At 40.7% G+C, this 21,982-nt stretch overlaps 1 protein-coding gene across 2 annotated transcripts; it reads left to right on the top strand.

Annotated features, from left to right (window-relative positions):
• Positions 1–4,300: 4,300 nt before the first annotated feature.
• ankrd28b (ankyrin repeat domain 28b) lies at positions 4,301–21,115 on the top strand. Of its 2 annotated transcripts, none has more exons than XM_070911383.1 (28): positions 4,301–4,466; positions 8,655–8,738; positions 9,243–9,321; positions 9,715–9,785; positions 9,866–10,066; positions 11,554–11,641; positions 11,877–12,019; positions 12,218–12,430; positions 12,765–12,843; positions 12,960–13,074; positions 13,286–13,368; positions 13,531–13,594; positions 13,727–13,795; positions 13,887–14,027; positions 14,202–14,313; positions 14,421–14,447; positions 14,839–14,913; positions 15,016–15,217; positions 15,467–15,554; positions 15,641–15,758; positions 16,165–16,384; positions 16,699–16,786; positions 16,879–16,962; positions 17,080–17,225; positions 17,335–17,417; positions 17,565–17,647; positions 17,819–17,910; positions 19,514–21,115. In XM_070911383.1, the coding sequence occupies exons 1-28, from the start codon at positions 4,440–4,442 to the stop codon at positions 19,795–19,797; spliced, it is 3,159 nt and encodes a 1,052-aa protein (XP_070767484.1). In that variant the 5' UTR covers positions 4,301–4,439; the 3' UTR covers positions 19,798–21,115. The 2 variants fall into 2 exon arrangements, with proteins under 2 accessions (XP_070767484.1, XP_070767483.1); XM_070911382.1 differs by lacking the exon at positions 4,301–4,466 and adding an exon at positions 8,383–8,489.
• The last annotated feature ends 867 nt before the right edge of the window (positions 21,116–21,982 follow it).

Raw genomic sequence — 21,982 nt, 5'->3', positions numbered from 1 at the left:
GTTATTGCATAACATAAAATTCTAAAATGTGAATGCTACGACAGCTGCATCTACAGACAACAGTTTGCAGTGATGCACCTCCTAAAAATAGCACCTGTGGCGTCCACGAGTGTACTGAAACATCATTAAAATGGAAACAGTGCCATCTAATGGTCTTACTAGTAATTGTCATCAGCTGCGACACCACTGGGAATTTGACTGGGACAAAGTGTTTGGCCTTGGCACATCAGCTGCTGCTGTGCAACAACAATAATCTATGAATTATTAATACAGTGTTCTTAATACATTTATTTTTAGATGTTCAGTGGTGTAGAACATGCTCAGACAGCGTATCAAACAATGTAAAAGAACAGCAACTGTTTGTCATTGCACTCGGCCCCAATCTTCAAAGCTAAGAAGGGACAATAAGCTGTGAACCTACCAACTGTGCAATTTCCCACTCTTCTGGTTACATAACTGCTTAGTGGTGTGAATTTTGGTAAAAAGAGGAGATGCTTTTATCTCAACCAGGAGCAAGGCCTGCGTGATTAGCACAGATTATATGCAGATTTGTCATCGTCATAAATCTACAGCTGTCCACGGTCTCACATTTTTATTTGTCACTTCAAAGCATTTTTCAGTTCCTCTCCTTAGTTTACTGTTTGGCCCAGAGGACAAATGTCTTCTCTTTAGGAGAAGAACAAAGTACATTTCTCATCTCTGTTCACCTGTTTCCCACATCACTGCTCGTCAAAAAAACACAATGTGTTTGGATGATACATCTCCATCCAGTTTGGCCTTGTTCACCATAGAGATTAATGCTTCTTCAAATATTTTAAGCCTTGACGTATTTCTGTTTATGCCTTACTATGCCTACCCTTCCTTTAGACTTTCAGGAGATATATGACAAGGATTTGGATATGTCTTCTGATTATGTGGTCTCTGGCTTTACATCAACACTCCGGGAACAGTGGTGGGAAACGGTGAGCTGAACTCCTCTCTCCTGCCATCTTGCTACTGTCCTACAGCAGCTGGGATTGACCCAGTGGGTGACACCACTTTCATCCCAGGACCCCGACTGTCCAGCTGTTTGCTATCCCTCATCCTGACGGCTGGACAGACAGGAGCACAACCCAGCATCAGATAATCTGAGGCATGATCCTGCATGCATATCACTGTGTCTCATCACTGTGCAGGACCCCACAGCTGGCACCTGGCTGCTAAGGACCATGTCATTTCTCAGCGAGAGGGCCAGCCAAGAATGTCATGAGCTTCACAAACATGTAGACATCTAATTGTCAGCATATTTTATAGTAATTTTGCATTTGCTGTGGTGGGGTATCCTTGAGCACTAGCAACTGTATCAACTGGTGCAGTAGCAGCTGTCTCAAAAAGTGTTTAAAAAGTGTATTCAATCAATTGACAGATGTTAAGTTAGGGTGGGTAGTGACACTCACCTTTTTATAAACCTGTCCTTACTTAGGGGGGCATTTCTGACCAGTTTGGATAAAGATATTACTTTCAACTCCAATAATGACTGTGCATTAAAGCATGTGACTTTTTCATGTAGAGCATATAAATCTATAGGTTACTTTTTGTTTATGTTACTACATTGTTCTGTTTTGGTGGGAGGTGGGAGGACCTAGAAATTGGTGCTTTGGCTTTTTTGTCTAGCAAAGATTTAAGAATATTTTTATTGTATAAAATATTTGAATAAAGAAATGTACAAAAGCTTCATAAAGCTCCACGAAGGTTCACAAAGCACAGGAGGTTCAGGAAAGTACATATTAATCTTCCTTTCTCTCTCCCTCTCTCTCTCACACGCATGCACGCGCGCGCACACACACACACACACAACACACTCAAAGGGTCCTGTAAACAAGAAGGGTGTAAACACAGGGTCAGGGTGCAGTTTTAAAGAGGGGTGGAGATTGGAGAAGCATGTGCGTATGCATCTGTTTTCTACATTTATGCATTTACTTGTATATTATTTATTTTATTTTAATATTTTATATTTACATCTGCTGTTTCTCCTCTTCTTAATTTAATTTGTGGGAACCCCCCTCCCCTCCCCTCCTCCTCCACCTCAGCCTCCCCAATGAGAAAATATTCCTGCTGAGGTTACTGTGGCCTTCGGGGGCTTAGGGACAGATCCAGGAGGATTACCCCCAGCAAAGGCGACCAAGCTACACCCAAAATCATCAACATAGCTGCCACAACCTTTTACGTCTCCCCTCCCTTTGTATCCAATGCCTTGAAATGTGAGACAACCCTGGAGAGTGGCCTGGTGAGCATAACCCACATTCTTTCACAAGACCCCTGCTACCTCCCTCGCTCACAAAACAGTACTATTTGGCCATACTGCTTTTTTATTTCTTAGTGGCACAGGTGCTGGTGGAGAGGAATCACAAGGACTAATCACCATGAACATGAGACACATAGCAGCCATATTGAATAAGTTACAGCAGTTTCTTATTTCTAACATTTTTCTGTAGGGAAGAGGCATAAAGATTTTTAATCAACACCAAATGCGATAACTGCAGTGTCACTGCCCTTAGTGTTTTAATGCTGTAGCAGTTGCTGTTAAAGCTGAATAGCTGTACTGCAAAAAAATCAAATAGCTATGATTTGACTGTACAGTAGCTTATACAAATTCTTTCCACCATAGCAGCAGATCTTCTAGTCCTGAATTGCCACTCTGATAACTTAATGTTCTGACTGTCCCAGAACCACTGAGTGCACCATAAACAGACAGTTTTGTGTCCAAGCCTTTTGGCACTCTTCCATAATGTCATCCCCGCCAGTCCTGTCTGTGCTATTTTCACCATACAGAGGAAATTACTGTCCCACATCATCAGCTGTTGTGGCTGTTACATTCCAGGGTCGATTCAAACATTCGAGTACAGACACCCTTATTTTCACCATTATTAATGCATGGACTTCTTTGCATCAGATTTTTGTGTAAACAGAAATGATTTTATAATCTTGTCTGGATCTGAAATCACTAACATATTTTTGTTCTAAGCTGTTTTAAGTGAATGCAAATGATTGCCATTTTTATCTCAGGGATTACAAAAGGTCCCATATGTCACACAAATCAATGCTTTAAAATTCACTGTGTCAATTAAACAACCCTGAATAACAAGTAACAATTATAGTCAGATATCAACACTTGGGCTTGAAGTTTACAAGAGGTTACATACTGTATTTGCATTTCTCATTTAAGCATTGGTTCTATTTGATGCAGCCACTGTCAAAGCCTACTTGTAGTTGAAGGGTAAGTCACTAGAGGGCCATATTTCACCACATGTTGGTGTTAGGCCTCAGGACCTGAAACACAACCGGGATTTAAACTCCACCAACATGTGGGTTTTTCAGAACTCACTTTTCTCTCAAATGGTCATTCAGTTCCACGATAGATGGCACTAATGTCTACAGTAAACCTATAAAATGTGTCCAAGAGCATATTAGTAAGCAGACAGAAGTACATTTAAAAGGTCTCTTAGGAGTATATGATCTGAGTTGTGCAGGTCCATCACTTTCCTCCAAACAGCTTGTGTAGCACAGTCCAATTATTTTGTATCCAAACTATACACTGTGGGTGCAAAAGAATATATGATTTACCCCCATCTTTAACCCCCGTTTTAACATGATAGGGAAAAAGAAAACTGGTGCTTATAACAGTAAGATTTAGACTTGCTGGTAACAAAAGATATCTGTGACCACTAGAGGCAAAAGCAGAGGAGAGTTGCTGGTAATAATGTAAATGTGTGCTGTATAGCCTGACTGTATAGTGAGTGAGTCAGTGACTGTCCAGAGAAACTCCTCTTCCTGAGAGAATACTGATTGGTTGATATAATACTTTACCCCCGGTGGCTCCACTAGAGTTGCTCTGCGGCCAATGGTAACATGGTTTTCGCTTTTTGTACAACTTCGAGATGAGTCACGGTGTGTAAATAGATAAATAAGCAGCTGTCACTGAAAAGCCGACCAAACGGAGCCACATAGCTCGATAGATTTAATCAAAAGAGCGCTGTATGGTTGTACTATAATGTGAATTTCACGCCGGGTAAATTGTTAAAATCGTCCATTACAAAATATCTACATGTATTATGACATGAGCGTAGACAGCAATGCAATATTCAACACAGTGCGTCTATCACAGAGCGCTGTTTAGCAACAACCAACCACTACCTCCCTTACTAGGACGTGCAGCGCGTTTGACCTATTGGATTGCGTCTTTTGGGGAGGCGAAGTATGGTGGCGGCAATGTTATGGAGTTTCCGCTACTCCTCTGCTTCCATGCCATCAGGTTAGGAAGCTAGCAAGAGAGCTAAGCTACCGTCGCACAAGGCCTCCAGCAGACCAGCGGGAGAGCTACCAAGATCAAACACTGCTATTCGGAAGGAGACAAATATTCCTTTATGAATCTGTATGAGAACAATTAAAATCCCAGAAATATGGTGGTTCTCAAAATTCGAGACCAGGTAAGTGACCATTGTGTCAAGTTAAGCTACTGTTGGCTGGCTAATGTTAGCTAGCTGCTCCGATTTCAACGTTCGCCAGCGAAATGTAATTCGACTTTCTCCAGCTATTCTCCAAAACGGAAGCATTTCCTTAAACGCTTCACGTGAAGCTAGATGTTAAATTGTCACTTAAGAGGTGAAAGCTAGGTACAGTACTGTTGGGTGAATTTCCTTTGGAGTTATGTTTTTGGCGATAATAAGGCATCACATTTACATCGAGACACATGCTCAAGCGGCTTTTGAGTTGTAGCCAGCTAATGATACTGTGTTTATCCCCAGCAATTAGCCAGAGCCTGCGTGAAATGCTACTAGCCATTCAGTTGGGAAGTGACTAGTTAGCATGTTGTGAATAAACAATACACAACTGGCCTTGAGTTGTCGGTTCCAAGTGATTATATGATTTAATAATAGCCTCTAAATCCCGCTGATGTAGTATGAGATGATAACCATAACAACCAAAGCGATCTGTTGATTGTGACGTTACTGTGACAACTGGACGTTTGTGGCACATTTAGCTATGTTAGCTGCCTCAGCTGGTGAGGTTTTATGAAAGCTATAAGATTGGATAACATGTGATCATGCACCGATTCACCTAACTAAATGTTTGATCTTGTTTGAATACCACCACTTGTGGAAGTGGGTATCTTTCTCGCTTTGTTCCCTGTTCAGTTTTGTGATTTTCTTCATTTTGTTTTGTACAGCGGGTTTATAACATAGTTAAAGTCAAGTTGTGTTCTTGATCACACGATATTAGTGTCTGTCTCCTTTTTAAATACTGCTTTTAATTAAACCGTTTCTTAGATAGCTATTTAGGAAGTAGTCATCAACTTAAATGTATTTATTTGTACCACATGAATGGTAAACTGCTGTGTAATGGTTATGAGAAGTGACTGGCAATGTGATAGAGATGTGTCCCCTAACTGTGTTAAACACTTTCCACCTACTTGTGAAAACGAGAATAGCTTTCTGTTATCATTTAAGGGCTGTGTGTTTTGGACATGCCTGCTATTCGTGTAACATTTACGTGCATGTATGTTTCATTGTGTGTGTGCTTGAATGATCGTGTACCTGGGCTCATGTGAGCCGGTGGAGTTGCCAAAGAGCTGTCTCCATGGTGATAGTATTAACTAGGCTGGCTTGTGTGAGGAGAGGAGGAGCACAGTCGTGCAGCCAGAAAAGCATAGAAAATCTCCTACACCAGTCGTGCAGGACTGGAGAACTGAAAACTACAAAATGCAGATTTGTCCTTCCTTTTCATTGTGGGGGATAAACAGAAATGGTCAAAATGAAACAGTGTAAGAAGCACAAGTGCCTGCTTGTTGCCCTGAATTTATCCCAAGTAACTCTAACCACTATTGTGCCCTGCAGATATTCATGGGCATTATAATAAGTGAATGAGAGGATTGTCCTATGTTTTTAAGTCTTAGTAACTGTAAGCTACTTGGTCCCTAGATGGTAATGGTTGCTTTTGTTTTTCTTATTCTAAATACTTACTGAGAATCAATCCGACTGCTGAAATGCGTCATGTGGCTGAAATTTGCACAAGGGCATGGCTTATCTTGTCCTGTTGGTTTCAGTATGCTTCATAGGGAATCATCTTACCCATGCCACCACATATACCTTGAATTATCCATAGCAAATTGTTCACAATAGATTTTTATTTTAGTAAAAAACAGTAGTGCTTACAATGTTTGACTTTTGTGCTTAGAGTACTATGTGATTGACACTGGATAACAACATAGTTAAGTATGTGGCTCAAACTATGCCATATAAACTAGAGGTCTTTTGTACATGAAGTCGTATAATCTACATGGCTGCACATTAGCTAATTAGCTAGCTGGGCAGCCTGGTGGGTTAAATGAGGGATGAAGTCTTAATGAACAAATGTACTCTGCATGCTACATCATTCTGACTGTACGCAGGAAGAAATTCAGCTCATGGAAATGATTGTAGGCAGAGCTATTCAAGATTTGCTCAGTGTTTTTTGTGTTTTTTAAAACCTGCTGACTCTTGACACTTTTTGTAACAGGACCCCCCTGCTTCTTCATTTTACATTTTGTTTTGGATACATGGGTGCACATTGCTCATTCAAAGGTTATGATTGCTCACATGTAATGGAAGTGCTTGATAACAGCTCACCAAATACACAACATTTGCCAAATTTCACAGCTATTACTTGTGGGAAAACATTTAACTGTGGTTGTTGCAGCTTGTAAGCCCACGTTAATGGCTTAATTTGTTTTTTAAATTTGACTGAAGTCAGGGAAGAGTTAAGTTTTTGGTGGAAGCCAGGAATGTTCCATCTGGGTCTTTCATGGGTAACCAATTGCAGCCTCTAGAAGGGATCCCCTGCCCTCACTGTTCTCCCCATCCATGCCAGCCTCCTCCCACAGGCAGTGGAAAACTGCCTGATCAAAGACTCTGTGCTTGTGTTATGGTGGATCACATAGGGGGGTGCAGCAGTGTTTAGTGGGCCAACATGACACATGAGGGTCCATTAGCACACTTAATTATACAGTTCTTGACTATTGATAGGGGCATTGCTCTCAGCATTGTTTCCAGATCAATTTGATAACTCATAGAGATGTAACACTGGTTACTGACAAAAATATCACAGGCAAACATTTGACAAGATGTGCTGTAGAATGAAACAAGCACATATGCTACTTGGTGCTTTCTGTCGGACCAGGTCATCCAACATCAACGAGAAAGTGGTTATGCTACATTGACTCCCTTTGGGATTCAAACCTGACATTTATGGTGTGGCAAAATTATGCGTCACCAACAAGTGAGTGATTTGTATTAGCTGATGGTCAAAAGTAGAAATGCAGCCTGATATTGAAGTTATTGCTTGAGATTGTCATAACGCTGACAGTTGTTGTGAAGATGTGAGCAACTACATGGACTACAGTAGATGTTGTAGACGCTCTGTCAAGTTTTAAGTCTGCTGTGTTGGAACATTGGGTTCTCAGTTCAAATTCACTATTCAGAGACATTGCGAGTGTTATAAGAGAGCCTTGTCCTACAGGACGTGTTGGCAAAATGCTGCAACAGTGTCACAATGAATAACTTCAGCTACCCACACATGGGTAAATATTGCATTAAATCTTTAATATTGTTTCAGTTACATATCTTAAAAAACACTGTTACTCTTGGCAATTTGGGGGGGGGGGGGGGGGTTGTGCAAAGTGGAAATAAGGAATAATATAGTATATACAATATGTTGCTTTTTAGCACAGCCCAAGTTCACAGTAGTACTTTCCCTGTGTATACACCCCTAAGAAGGGCGGGGCCAATTTAACTACTTTTTAAGAAGGCGGGGCAGGAATGGCATGATCCTTAAGAACCACACTTCAGGAATTTGAACAAGTTTCTTGTTTACTTTGGAGACTTTGTTTGACTATCAACTTGCTTCTTGTTATGTTAGATGTGGTGATCCAGATCAGCTGTTGACATTTCCATTTTTTTTCCCGTCTCTGTCTCCATTGAGGATCTCAGACAGTCACAGGAAGTTAGTCATGCTAATGTTTTAAAATGTGTCTGGAGAAAAAGTGAAGATGGACAGCACATCAGTCGTTTGGAGCTTAATACTGGACTTCCTTCAATGATTGTGATATTTCTCTCTGTGCCATGGGATAGATATGGTTTTGCTTGCCAACAGACTGTTAACAAAGAACAGAATTAGAAAGTGGCTGCTCAGCACTTGTCAGTACCAATCCTGACAGTCTGCCTCCATCATCCTCTGATTTGTGGAGTCATCATTCTGTATCAATCTGCTCTAGTATCTTTTTTTTCTTCCTCACAACTATAACCTTTTCTATGCTTCAGTATGTGCCTTTTTTAAAGGATTTTCAACAAGAATATTTAGGGACTTTTTCACAGCTGAAACATGATTGTGTAATCTCTGAGCAAATGAGTCGTGTGTGTATTGTGGTGCTTGATGACGAGGATCCTGAAGTCCCTCTAAGGTCTAAGGTCTCCAAGGTTTGAATGGTTGTTGTTTTCTCAAATTTGACCTATACTGTTGGTGTTTCAAGTCTGACAAACAAAGTTTTCTGCTGCAATAATGAAAGTCTGGGATAGTATTGCATGTCAGCCAGAAAAGCCTTGAAATTCAGTTGATTTTGACACAGTCTCTTTCTTTTACAGCCTGCTTTGCTGAAAGCTATTTTCAATGTGGACCCAGATGAAGTACGCTCACTCATATTCAAAAAAGAGGATGTGAATGCACAGGTAATCCCAACAGACTCTCACTAATCTCTGCATCTGTTTCCTCATATTATCGCTATATTTTGAAAACATCCCACCAACACTGAATTTTAAAACCTCTAATGTATAATTGTCCTTGAAAGGCCTCCTATAACTCTTTCAGTAAATAGTTGCAAAGTACAAAAAGCACATGGTTTGTTTTTATGGTTCCCACTGCATTCCTCACTGTTCCTGCTTTGGTGGGGGTGTTTGTTTCAAAATAAGGCCGGTTTGTACTTGCTTGCATTTCCCTGTAAGGCTTTTCAAGTGATTGCATTTGTGTGAAACACGCTTTTTACCATGTATAACTGTGGCTGATAACATCTAATGTTTTTTTTCCTTTCTAGTATTGTAATGGTACAAATCGTAAAGAAAAAAGTGTGGTTTTAATGTCACAACAGTTCAGGACCATGTTAACCTGTATAAAGTAAAGAAGGAATACAAGGTTAAGATGTAAATGCAAACTGTCTTTCTGTTCACTTATTACAGGACAATGAGAAGCGAACTCCATTGCATGCTGCTGCCTATCTCGGAGATGCAGAAATTATAGAACTGCTGATTCTTTCAGGTATGTCTTTTCAAAAGAAGATTTATGGAAAGAAGCTGTATAAGTTAGCTGTTAATTTGTTCAATCACACAAAGGAGCAGAAAAGATACTGGTTTCTCTTTTCTTGGTATTGATGGGAGTGGTAAATGGTAAATGTCTGAGAGCATAATGACATATTTCAAATGTCAAAATATTGTTATGCCTATTATGTTATGTAGCCAGATGGTGCATCTGCATTCAATATTGTTAAATACTTCTACATGCACCCTTTGCACTCTGCTCTTTTCTTATGCTCATGCAGATTTCTTCTTTATAAGTCTCAAAAAGGCTTAAGTCGTTTGAAATGTTGCACTAGATGCCATGTAACTGTATGACATTACACAGTGTGACAGCCAGTGTCCTCTTGACTTGTAGGTGCCAGAGTAAATGCCAAAGATAACAAGTGGCTCACTCCTCTGCACCGGGCTGTGGCCTCCTGCAGTGAGGTATGTGAATGTTCCTTTGTACAACACACACTGTTGCGCACAGTGTGGAGTTTAAACCTACATGTGATGACTTTTTGCAGGAGGCTGTCCAGGTGTTGCTGAAACACTCTGCGGACGTAAACGCCCGAGACAAGAACTGGCAGACGCCGCTTCACATTGCAGCAGCAAATAAGGCTGTCCGCTGCGCTGAAGCCCTCGTCCCACTGCTCAGCAATGTGAATGTGTCAGATAGAGCAGGCCGGACTGCGCTGCACCATGCAGCCTTCAGCGGTCATCTGGAGGTGATATTAAGACTAAAGTACTGTTTGATTGAGCTGCAAGCTGTACTCAAAAAAAGTGTTTTAATGCCTTTTAGTATTGATTTAGTTGTACCTTAATGGATAGAAATGACAGTACATTTGAATATCAATTGCTATAAGAAACAAAATGTAATAAATTAAAGGTTCGTGCTGACTATGTGACTGTACAATCTGTTCTGTTTTAAAAGTATAACCACTTCAGCAGTGCTCATATCGGTAAATTAAGCGCTATTCTCATCTCTAGAGAGCTTGTACCTCGTACACAAAGTGTTTGTTAGCAAATCATCACACCAGGCTTGATGTTGGGTGTGTTTACCTGGCTGTTAGTATATGTTCCTGAACTTCTCCTCTTACTGAAAGGAAGTGTTTCTGCTTGCCTCATAAATGTGTTAACACAAGGGACATTGTACGATGCACCACTGCAATGCAGAACAACTTAACAATGGCTGCATTTTTGCACGTTTAGTAAGTGTGAGGTGAAATAATCAACACCCCTTTATAGCTCTGCTGACTACCTAATGTTAACAGCTACACCAACCATAACTCTAACCATAGTATGTATTCTTATATAGATAGCTACATACACACATATGCTGTGGCCTATTCTTGTATTTCATTTAAGATAGATAGCTAAGCTGAACTTCTGTTGTGTTGGTGTATAGTAGAGTTTTGATGAAGGGTGATAATAATCAGCCTTTTCATCTTGACACCAGGACAAACTCAAGTTGGAGAAGCCACAGCTCAACAACCAGTAAAGCTGCTCTCCAATGAACCAGTCACAGCTTGTTTAGAAAATAACACATTTTCAGCCAGTCCATTTTTTTTCACATGGATGCAGACTAACATTGCAGGCTGTCAGTCATAAATATTGGTCGTCACACATTCAAGGACACTAGGTGCGCAGTCAATGCTTGTCCAATACCGTGCTTACATGCAAATGAATCATTGCAATCATATACTCGTATGCAAATTCTGAATAATAATAATGAAGTGTTCAAATCAAGTGCATAAAAGCTGTTCAGACAACCTTTAAGTTGGTTATGTAACAATATTCCAGTAAAACAAGCACCAAATACTGCAGTGAGGACAAGCCAATGTTCAACTTGATAACAGCCTATGCATAAGCTTCAGTATAGGTACGCTGTGGAAATTGACACTTTCATGCTTAATGTTGTTTTTTTCTAACCCACATTTACTCAGCAATTTAAAAAATAATTTATAGCCTTGTGGAGGCTCATCTAATTCATGAGATGATTAGATTGATTCGAAGTACACTGAATGCATGTATGTGGTGTAGACCAGAGAATCAGTCCGTTGGCTCTAGTGTTAAGGCATTAAACACCATGTATAACCAATGGTTATATGAGCTGCCACACTGACTGAAAGGCAGCAGAATTAGTAGTGTTCAGGTTGCAGCTTCCCTTGACATATTTCCTGATAGCTCTTTTTTTCTCTGTTGCTGCTGTTAGATGGTGAGGCTCTTGCTCTCCAGAGGAGCAAACATCAATGCCTTTGACAAGAGGGATCGTCGTGCAATCCACTGGGCAGCCTACATGGGTAATGAATCAACCACAGCGATTTTAACATCACATTCATTTTCTATGTAACTTTAGGAGTGCCTCTCATCTTGTGGTCTCCAGGACTTTTTCCTTTCTCCATTATTTTTAAAGGCACCAAAATTATATGTTAAATGTTCAAATGAATACTCATGTTCTGACAAAATCTAATGAAATAGTTGATGTTATCTTGATAGCATATTCATGTCATTAAATCATTCTCTTTTCGTCTTCAGGGCACATAGAAGTGGTGAAGCTGCTGGCATCTCATGGAGCCGAGGTGGCCTGCAAAGATAAGAAATCTTACACCCCCCTACATGCAGCAGCCTCCAGTGGAATGATCAGCGTTGTCAAATACTTCCTGGACTTGGGGGTGGATGTAAGTTCCACCCACGAGCGTATTGTCCTTACACTGTAGACACTGCTAGAGCTCATGATCTGATCAGGAGAGAACAGAAACACATAAACCTGTCCTGATGCAGTTCATATGTTTTGGATAATGATTTTTATATAGTGTGTAAAAAGAATAACAGTATAATATCCCTTTATTTATTTCTCTGTTTATCTTGCCATCTAGATCAACGAGCCCAATGCGTATGGCAACACACCCCTCCACGTGGCCTGCTACAACGGGCAGGACGTGGTGGTGAATGAGCTCATTGAGTGCGGAGCTAACGTCAACCAGGTAAACGAGAAGGGCTTCGCACCTCTCCACTTTACTGCTGCCTCCCGCCACGGGGCACTCTGTCTGGAGCTCCTAGTGTGCAACGGTGCCGATGTCAACATCAAGGTGAGTAAGAACCAGAATGTCGCCTCTCACTATTTTAACCCTGATAACCTGGGAAAAGATTGCACATTATGACTTCATATCTGACACTCCTTTTCCAGATACAGCTGCATCATTGAGAAATAATTACACCAGTACTATAAACTGTCAAAACAGAAACTGAATATTTGTGGTTAAGAGTCAGTGTTCAAACAGCCACACTTGTTGTTGATAAAATTAAACTAAAAATGCAGTTTTATAACTTCTTGGAGTCTGTTGTTTGAGGAATATACTTTATAGCTTAAAGCCATATTAATGACCTGCATTGTGACACCACCATGTTTTTGTTTCACTCCAGAGTAAAGATGGTAAGACTCCCCTCCACATGACAGCCATCCACGGGAGGTTTTCTAGGTCTCAAGCAATCATTGAGAATGGTGAGCTCCTCTAAAAATTCAGCCCTGCTGACTTTATTTCTCATGCTGGACTGCAAATCCAAAACTGCTTCTCAGCGTAGCACTGGCTAACTGCTTAGTTTGTTTTTTTTCTGAAGGTGCCGAGATTGACTGTGAAGATAAGAACGGAAATACACCACTGCACATTGCAGCTCGATACGGACACGAGCTCCTCATCAACACCCTCATCACCAACAGAGCTGACACGGCTAAGTAAGTGTGCTTCTCTGCCCCTTTTCAGCAACTGTTTCAACTTCACAAAACGTGGAAGAGCTGCATGTTTAGACATTTCCAAAGCAGACATGTCATGTCTGTTGTGTAACTGGTACAGATGATTCTGTACTGTTAAAAGTAATTTCTTAGACTTACACAAGTGATATTCAGGTGATACAACATGATGAATCAACATGATTGTGTCTTTCAGACGAGGGGTTCATGGTATGTTCCCACTGCATTTGGCTGCTCTCAGTGGATTCTCTGACTGCTGCCGAAAGCTCCTGTCTTCAGGTGAGCACCTCTTTGTTCATGTTGTGAGGCTATCCACAATAATCTCAACTAGTCACAGTAAAAATGGCACAAGTCTTATGTTTAAATGGTTCAGATTTAGATTCAGATTTTTGCAGTTTACAGTATGCAGGATCTTGTTCATAATCCTTTACTCTGATACAGGATTTGATATTGATACTCCTGATGACTTTGGAAGGACCTGTTTACATGCTGCAGCTGCTGGAGGGTGAGTACAGGACAGCTGAACAGTTTGTTTAATATTAACTGTAAATGTTAAGATGTAGTTCATGACCTATAACAAAAAGAATATCATTATATTTATCAGTTCATCATTTTCTAAATCTCCCTAACCCCTCAGAAACCTGGAATGTCTCAATCTTCTCCTCAACACGGGGGCAGACTTTAATAGAAAGGATAGCTTTGGCAGGTTTGAAGCATTTAATTGTGGATTTGGATCAAGAGTTCCTAGTTTCTTGGTCAAGTGTAAACAGGGAACTGAGCTATGTTTGCTTTTCCAGGACCCCTCTGCACTATGCTGCTGCCAACTGTAACTACCAGTGCCTGTTTGCTCTGGTGGGCTCTGGGGCCAGCGTCAATGACCTAGACGAGCGGGGCTGCACTCCTCTCCACTACGCCGCTGCCTCTGACACAGATGGAAAGTCAGTAATACTTCAGTTTCTTAACAGAGGTGATGGGTGTGTGGGAGGCGGGTTATGTTTGATGGGTTTTCATGGATAAAAGCTCAGTTGCATTGTTGGTTATGCTGAGTAACAGTTCGAGACTTGAAAGGAGATGTTGTTTCCTTGACTACAGCCGCTTTGTTGTGTCTGCAGGTGCCTGGAATATTTACTGCGAAATGATGCAAATCCAGGGATCCGGGACAATCAGGGCTACAATGCTGTGCACTACGCCTCTGCGTATGGACATCGCCTCTGTCTGGAGCTGGTGAGAACTACGGTCCAGAGTACACGACACATAAGAATCAGCATTCGTGTATTTCTATATTGTAATGATGTTTAATGCATTGTTGCTTCTCCCATTCTCTTCTACAGATTGCAAGTGAAACACCTCTGGATGTGGTGAGTTGAATTTGTGCTTTTACTCCTTTTTTTTTATGTAGGTAGAGTAGGTCACAAGAGTGTAGGGCACACACATCCAAAAAACCTCTACAGGTGCTGTATCAAAAACAAACTGAAGGCAGAAGTCAGACAGATAAGATCTGCACACTGTACTGAAAGCTTGCAGCAAATTTGATTTAACAGACCAACTAAAATAACCATCACAAAGCAGAACAAACAATACATTGACACAAACACATTCATCACTTCGGTGGTTGTGATCTGCATTGTCAATCTACTGCCACCTACAATGCCTATAATGATATAATGTACATCTGTAGTACTGCGCTTCACAACAAAGCAAGTGATTCTATCTGAAGTAGGGTCTAACTTGTGTTCCTGGTTCATTCAGCTAATGGAAACCTCAGGGACGGATATCCTGAATGACTCCGATGTCAGAGCCCCCGTCAGCCCTTTGCACCTTGCTGTGAGTAATGGGTATAGTCCTTATCCTATTGTTCGTATTGTTGCATCATACTCAATCTCAGATTATCTGTGTTAACCTATTTGTGGTAAATGAATCTTTCAGGCATACCACGGTCACCACCATGCTATGGAGGTTCTGGTGCAGTCTCTGCTGGATCTGGATGTGAGAAACGGCCAAGGGCGCACACCTCTAGACCTGGCTGCTTTTAAGGGCCATGTAGAGTGTGTGGACGTCCTAATCAACCAGGGAGCCTCCATCCTGGTCAAAGACTTCACCTTGAAGCGAACCCCCATCCATGCTGCAGGTATGCCCCTGGAGTTGGTGGCTCACAAATTTGCCTACATTTGAGTTTTCAGGCCTGTATACAGTATAATATGATAAATTGGGTATTTTATTTGCTGGATTTGATTTCACCGTGTTGCGGATTTGTTTTAATTTTGTTTTTCTTTTATAAAGCACTTTGCAACATTGTTTTACAAGGTGCTCTATAAATAAATTCTATTATTATTATTATTATGAGTATCCTAATGGCGTGTTTGTTCTTTCCCTGCAGCTACTAATGGTCATTCAGAATGTTTGCGTTTGCTGATTGGAAATGCTGATCTTCAAAGTGCAGTAGACATTCAAGATGGGAATGGACAGTAAGTGATATTTGTTTGTGATTTTTTTTTTCTTCCCCACTCATGTTCTAAAGTAATGTCTGACATTATTGTCTGTTTTGTCTTAGAACCCCTCTGATGCTGTCGGTCCTGAGTGGACACACAGATTGTGTGTATTCTCTGCTAAATAAGGGAGCCAATGTAGAAGCCAAAGATAAGTGGGGCAGGACAGCCCTGCATAGAGGAGTAAGGAGACCTTTTCATTCTTACATACACTGACACATACTGTATATGCACTGTGGGACAGCTTTTTATACCCATGCCCTGATTTCGACTGTTTATTTTTATGTGTGTGTGCTGAGCTTTTTTTTGTTTTATTCTCCTCACCATTCACATTTTCACTGTGATGGTATGTTTGAGATGTTGCCAGGCATGTTATAAATATACAAATATGGATTTTTTTTTCCCCCTGCCCAGTGGCAACTAGTCACCTCAAATCACTTTTCTCAGATTTTTGATTACCCATTTGTCTATGGAAGGAATTAACATTAAACATTGATCAGCTCTCATCAAATCATTTGAAATGTATAATCATTCAGGATATGATCAGTCAACAGTAATAACACTAACATCTACTGTTCTCTGGACGCAGGCGGTGACCGGCCACGAGGAATGTGTCGAGGCCTTGCTTCAGCACAGCGCCAATTTCCTGGTGCGAGACTGTAAAGGCCGTACGCCGGTCCACCTGGCAGCAGCGTGTGGACACATTGGGGTACTGGGAGGCCTGCTGCATGCTGCCCAATCAGTGGAAACACTCCCTGTCTTAACAGACAACCAAGGCTACACCCCACTGCACTGGGCCTGCTACAATGGTACAGAGATCAGGGGTTGAAGACCTCTTAAAAATCAATAAATGTAGTTATGGAAATGTACATCTCATTTTAGTCATGTATGTTCAGGCAAGCTGCCAATAACGGAGCACTTCAGCAAGTGTAGATTTAAAATGGGCATGGACATCTTCATTTCATTTTGTTTCATGCTTGTTCTTTATGCAATTCCTTCATGCAGTTTCCCCATGCACCCAAAGGCAAAATTTTGACTCGTTAAGGACAGATGTTTTAAGAGAGCCGTGATTGTTAGCACCTCAAGATGAAGGCTGATGTGGTTAATGCTTTCTTTCCCGCAGGTCACGATACGTGTGTGGAGGTTTTGCTGGAACAAGAGGTTTTTCACAAGGCCGAAGGCAATTCTTTCAGCCCCCTCCACTGTGCTGTGTAAGATCCTGAGCCGTCTCCTGTCTCGATCAATGCGTGTGAGGACAGAACCTCCAACAGATTCAACAATTATGTTCTTTTCACCTCTTTAGGATCCATGACAATGAAGGTGCTGCTGAGATGCTGATAGACACTCTGGGCCCTGCCATTGTCAATGCCAAAGACAGTAAAAACAGGTATATACACTCGTATAAAGACAAGTGCAACAACAGTCGCAGCCTCAATCAAGCAACTTGTCTAAAAAGTTGACAATTTGATTAAAAACATGCCTTGTTCTGATGTTATTTTTGTAGGACCCCACTACATGCAGCAGCCTTCACTGACCATGTAGAGTGTCTCCAGCTGCTGCTGAGCCACAATGCTCAGGTCAACAGTGTTGATGCCACAGGGAAGACCCCACTCATGATGGCTGCTGAAAATGGCCAGACCAACGCTGTTGGTATGAATGCTTCTAGAAAATATCACTGTGTGATGTAATAATCACTGCTGTATTGAATTAACTTCAATTTGTTTTTTCTGCAAATTCACCTTCTCACTCTCACTGCTAGAACTGCTGGTGAGCAGTGCGAAAGCAGACCTCACTCTGCAGGATGCTGTGAAGAACACTGCACTTCATCTCGCCTGCAGTAAGGTATGTACTACCATATGGTGGCACTGTTCTTACATTCTGCAGCAGAAAATGCGTGTGTGTTGCTGCAAGTGTGTGGTGAAATACTATAAACAGTGTGTATTTACTGGTCGTTTTTGATATTCATTGTACTGTATCTGTTTTCTACAGGGACATGAAACCAGTGCCTTGTTGATATTGGAGAAGATAACAGACAGAAACCTCATAAATGCCACTAACGCCGCCTTACAGACGTATGTATCACTTGTATTACATTAGTGTCTTGTCTCTTGCAGCATCTGAGTGATGGAATGGAGTGCTAGTGTTGGTGGATTACTGTGGGGATTTTAATTATTGATGTAGAGATACAAATAGTAAAATGTTGACTTGCCCGTTACGCATCCATGTTTTATCTTTCTTTAAAGGCCTCTACATGTGGCTGCAAGAAATGGTTTGACTGTGGTGGTGCAAGAGCTGCTTGCAAAGGGAGCCAGTGTACTTGCAGTCGATGAAAACGGTAAATTCATATTACTATTTTTCTTGTACTATATACCATCCCCTTGCATATATTTTTATTGGTTAATAAATAATGAATTAAAGTAATGATTGGTTAGCTACGGCAAAAATGCCCTTACAAAAGGCTTTAGTCATACCAGTTTTATTTTCCAGTTTCAAAGTATCCCACACACCTTCGTTAACCAACGTTGTAGATAGTATTCGTTTTGAAAACATGACAACTAACATACTGTAGACCAGAGTACGTCAACTGGCGGCCCGCGGGCCACATCCGGCCCGCCAGAGCTTTCCATCCGGCCCCCAGAATATTACTGAATTCAGGAGTACCCTAGTGAGGAGGAAAAAGTATGTTTCTGTATTTATTTATTTTTTAAATCAAATGAACCTGCCTTCAATCAAAAATAACGATAAACTCGTTGCTCTCATTTAACATTTATTTTATTGTTTCACATGCTCATTTTATCTATAGTCGTTTTTCACAAATGTCCTTGCTTGGGTATTTTTCCCCACACAATAGCGCACAATTGCAGCATCGGTAAATGTCTTGTTATGCTTGGAGAGTACCCAGGCAGCCTGCAGAGACGCACTTGTTGCCCTCTCTTGTTCAGTTGAAGTTTGGTTAATAATTCCGCTGGCATGGGAGTATTGAGATTTCAAAGCAGCAATTTTCTCTGACAGGCCTCTGACTGTTCAGGATACAACTCCTTGAAGCTTGCATGCTTTGTGTTGTGGTGACGCCTCAGGTTATATTCTTTAGCAACAGCGACAGTTTCGTTGCAAATGAGGCACACAGGTACAGCATTTCTAAAAGTTGGCACTATGAATACATACTTATCAGTCCATTCTTCATTAAAGCTGCGGTTTTCTGCAACTTTCCGCTTAAGGCTCTTCGAGAGTGCAATTTTTCAAGCTTGAAATATATTCAGAAGGCCTTTCTCCTGCCAGTGTTCTCCACAAACTACGACACTGCATGTGACAGTGATGGACAGCTTGACAGCCTCACAAATATGAAGCCTAAAATATCGCAATCGCCCCCTAGTGGCTTGCTGCAGTACAGGTAATTTGAGTCTGTTAACACTGACAAAGGCTAAAAAATAACATAAATTTGGAAGGAAAATTAATATATCAAACAATAATATATTACTTAGGATACAATATTAATTTTATTTTATTTTTTCGAGAGCATCTGGCCCTCACAGTGTCTGCCGAGAAAAATTCTGGCCCTTGGACAAATGTAGTTGATGAACACTGCTGTAGACAGACCACAAAGAGGTAAAGACAGACAGGATCAGAATTTGATCAGGTGATAACCAATCAATTAAAATATGCCTGGGTCAGGCCTTACACTTATCAGTGAGTGTTAGGTGGTTTGATGTAAAGTAAATCTGAAAAGGCCCACAGTAAAGAAACCCTATATTAAAATATAATGAAAAATAAACTTAGTTTAGCAATAGTAAAATACGTGATACAAACAATGAGGCTGCTATACTGTTTAAGAGGGAATTCAACCTTCAATTATTTTTTATAATCCATTTGTCGTTTAAAACTGAAACTGTATTACTTTTATAGAATATGTAACCCTGATGCATTGGTCATTGTTTCAGGTTATACACCCGCCTTGGCTTGTGCCCCCAACAAAGATGTGGCAGACTGCCTAGCCCTCATCCTGGCCACCATGATGCCTGTGTCCCCCTGCGCCCCGGCACCCACCCTCCCTTTCAGTGCCATTAACCACTACACCACCAGCCCCTCCAAGAGCGTCACCTTCGACAGCCTGCCCGTGCTGCGCAGCGAGCACAGCTCATACTGCAGCTTCAACAACATCAGCCATCACGACGGCTTCTACAAGGACGAGGAACTCAATGACTCAGATTCAGAGACCTACTGAGGGACAGGAGGAAGCGATAAATGCATAAACACACACACTGTGTCTTAAAAATCACCCACCGCCAGCTTGGGAGGGCAGAAGAAGAGAGAAGCCCCCACAGGAGCCTTAAGAGTCCCCACCCCACCCCCCACCCGCCCAGAGAGCAAGAGAGGGAGGAGGTGCAGCAGGCTGGCCCACACTCATCCCGACCTCATCCAGCACCAGGTGTCCTTCAGCTGATACTGGACCTCAGTAACCGCTGCTTTACCAACACTGACTTCTTGAGTGCTACAAACTGTACTTGTTGGGTGGACAGCGACTTTTGTACAGCAATAACATGCTGAAGAGGGATGGTAGCACTTCACAGAGAGCTAAACCGACAGGGACCAAAAGACATGGATACATTTTAGCCCAGTTTTAACTGTGTAAATGAGATGGAGAATTTTTTTGGGTTTATCGGTTAGCAGTGAGTGAAGGAGCCAGTTTTCATTTTATGAAACGTCTTGATGAGTTAGAGAAGGTTGATATCCGCACACTACATCTGTCAGAATGCACTTGTCTGTAAGTCATACAGGGGGAAAAATCATTTATTTTTTGAGATCAAAATTTTAATATACCAGTGCTCATGTCTTAAACTCCTTATCCTCTAGAAAAAAATTCAGATTTACTGACCTGAGTAATTTAAAAACATTTGATATGTGCAACAGGTTATTTTTAAGTTGATCAACCTTACCTTTGTATATTGACCTGTCCATTGCGGTTTAGTCTTTCAAGAATAAATTATTTGTGTACTTTCGGTTCCTATTTATGTGTTCATTTTGTGCCTTCATTAGTTACTGAGAAAAGATGGGTTTGTAGAGGCAGCTGTGAAAGTACAGTGATGCGCACTAGGTAAGTAATGAAACATTTCTAAGAAGCACTGATCCAGTACTGAGGTATCTGAGGCTCAGCTTTGTGAGAAGAAACACTGTAAACCAATGACAAGACAGCGTTTGATTTTCTTGTGTTTGAATGATATTTTTGCTCTTATATTAGTCAATGTTTGTTGACAGGTTTTGCTTGCTTTAACTTCGGAAAAAGAAACCACTCGATCCTACCATGATTCAAAACTCCCCTGTTGAAAAATCATTTGAACTGGAAATATGTACAATACATTTGCTAGCTTCATTAGAACGGAAAAGATTTTTTTTTTCTTTTCGTTGCTTTTTCTTGAAGAGGGATGAAACTAGCATGTATATAGAAATTATGACTGTGAATTCAACGCTCCAATGAGTTCTTTCAGTACTGAGATTGCTGTATATTTTATGAGTAATAAAGAAATGAGTTATTTAATAATGAACATGAGTCTTTTTTATGAAGTATTGCCTTTAATTCTGTTAAATACACGACACACTTGAAGCAGTTTCACAAAGACTCTAGTATGTTGAAATAATAATAGTAAAATTAATGATTGCTGAATTCAATGTAGCTTATTCAGTTTCAGGGTCTTGCTGTTGTGCATGCTGGCTCACTGTCATGACTTACTGGGACACTTGAGTAGAACAGAGCCATCGTTAATGTTACACATGCTTTTCCTACTCTGAGAGTTAAAATGTCTGCTGTGAAAATGTCCATCAAACAGAATTAACAAGGTGTTCAGCTCATTTCTAATCACTAATACGAGTTAACTATCATCATTTTATTCCATTTCATATTTTGGGGGGACTCAAATATGTATTGGTTTTTAAAACTTTTTCCAATAGAACCTCGACTGCTGATATTTATCATTTTTACATTATACTTAGGAGTTAATTTGTGTTGATCCTTGATTCAATTCAATCATTTATGACAAGTGTGTCTTATGTTTTGTGTGCAGCCCAGGGCACTCCTGTAAAAGTTATCATTTGTTATTATTATTACGTCAGTAGTAGAATTTGCAGTGATAGTTAAGGAGTCAGCAGTAGGAGATGTCCTTTTGGGCTCAGTTTATGTTAGTCGCTGTTTCACTCCAATGAATTCTTCTTAGTGACTGTTCTTCATGTTGTAGAGATGTTTTTCACAACTTGACACGAGATGAACTGATCAGCCCTCCTCCAAAACAGCAATGATTTAAACAATATAGTGATTTAGGGCTATTTAAAACATAGCCTTAAACTCACTAAACCTGGCATTATATGTCACATTTATTATTTAGTAGATAGTTATGATCAGTTAATTAAGTATTTCA

This window comes from Enoplosus armatus, chromosome 9 (genome assembly GCF_043641665.1).
Source record: "Enoplosus armatus isolate fEnoArm2 chromosome 9, fEnoArm2.hap1, whole genome shotgun sequence".
Taxonomy (NCBI): Eukaryota; Metazoa; Chordata; class Actinopteri; order Centrarchiformes; family Enoplosidae; genus Enoplosus; species Enoplosus armatus.
Note: the sequence above shows the minus strand (reverse complement) of the source record. Positions and strands in the feature narration are given on the sequence as shown.

Excerpts from the sequence above, each read along its gene's own strand:
- ankrd28b (XM_070911382.1), top strand. The coding sequence starts at position 8,418 with ATGAGTCGTGTGTGTATTGTGGTGCTTGATGACGAGGATCCTGAAGTC. Across the intron at positions 14,448-14,838 it reads GTGAAACACCTCTGGATGTG|CTAATGGAAACCTCAGGGAC; the intron begins GTGAGTTGAATT and ends TGGTTCATTCAG. Across the intron at positions 15,218-15,466 it reads AACCCCCATCCATGCTGCAG|CTACTAATGGTCATTCAGAA; the intron begins GTATGCCCCTGG and ends CTTTCCCTGCAG.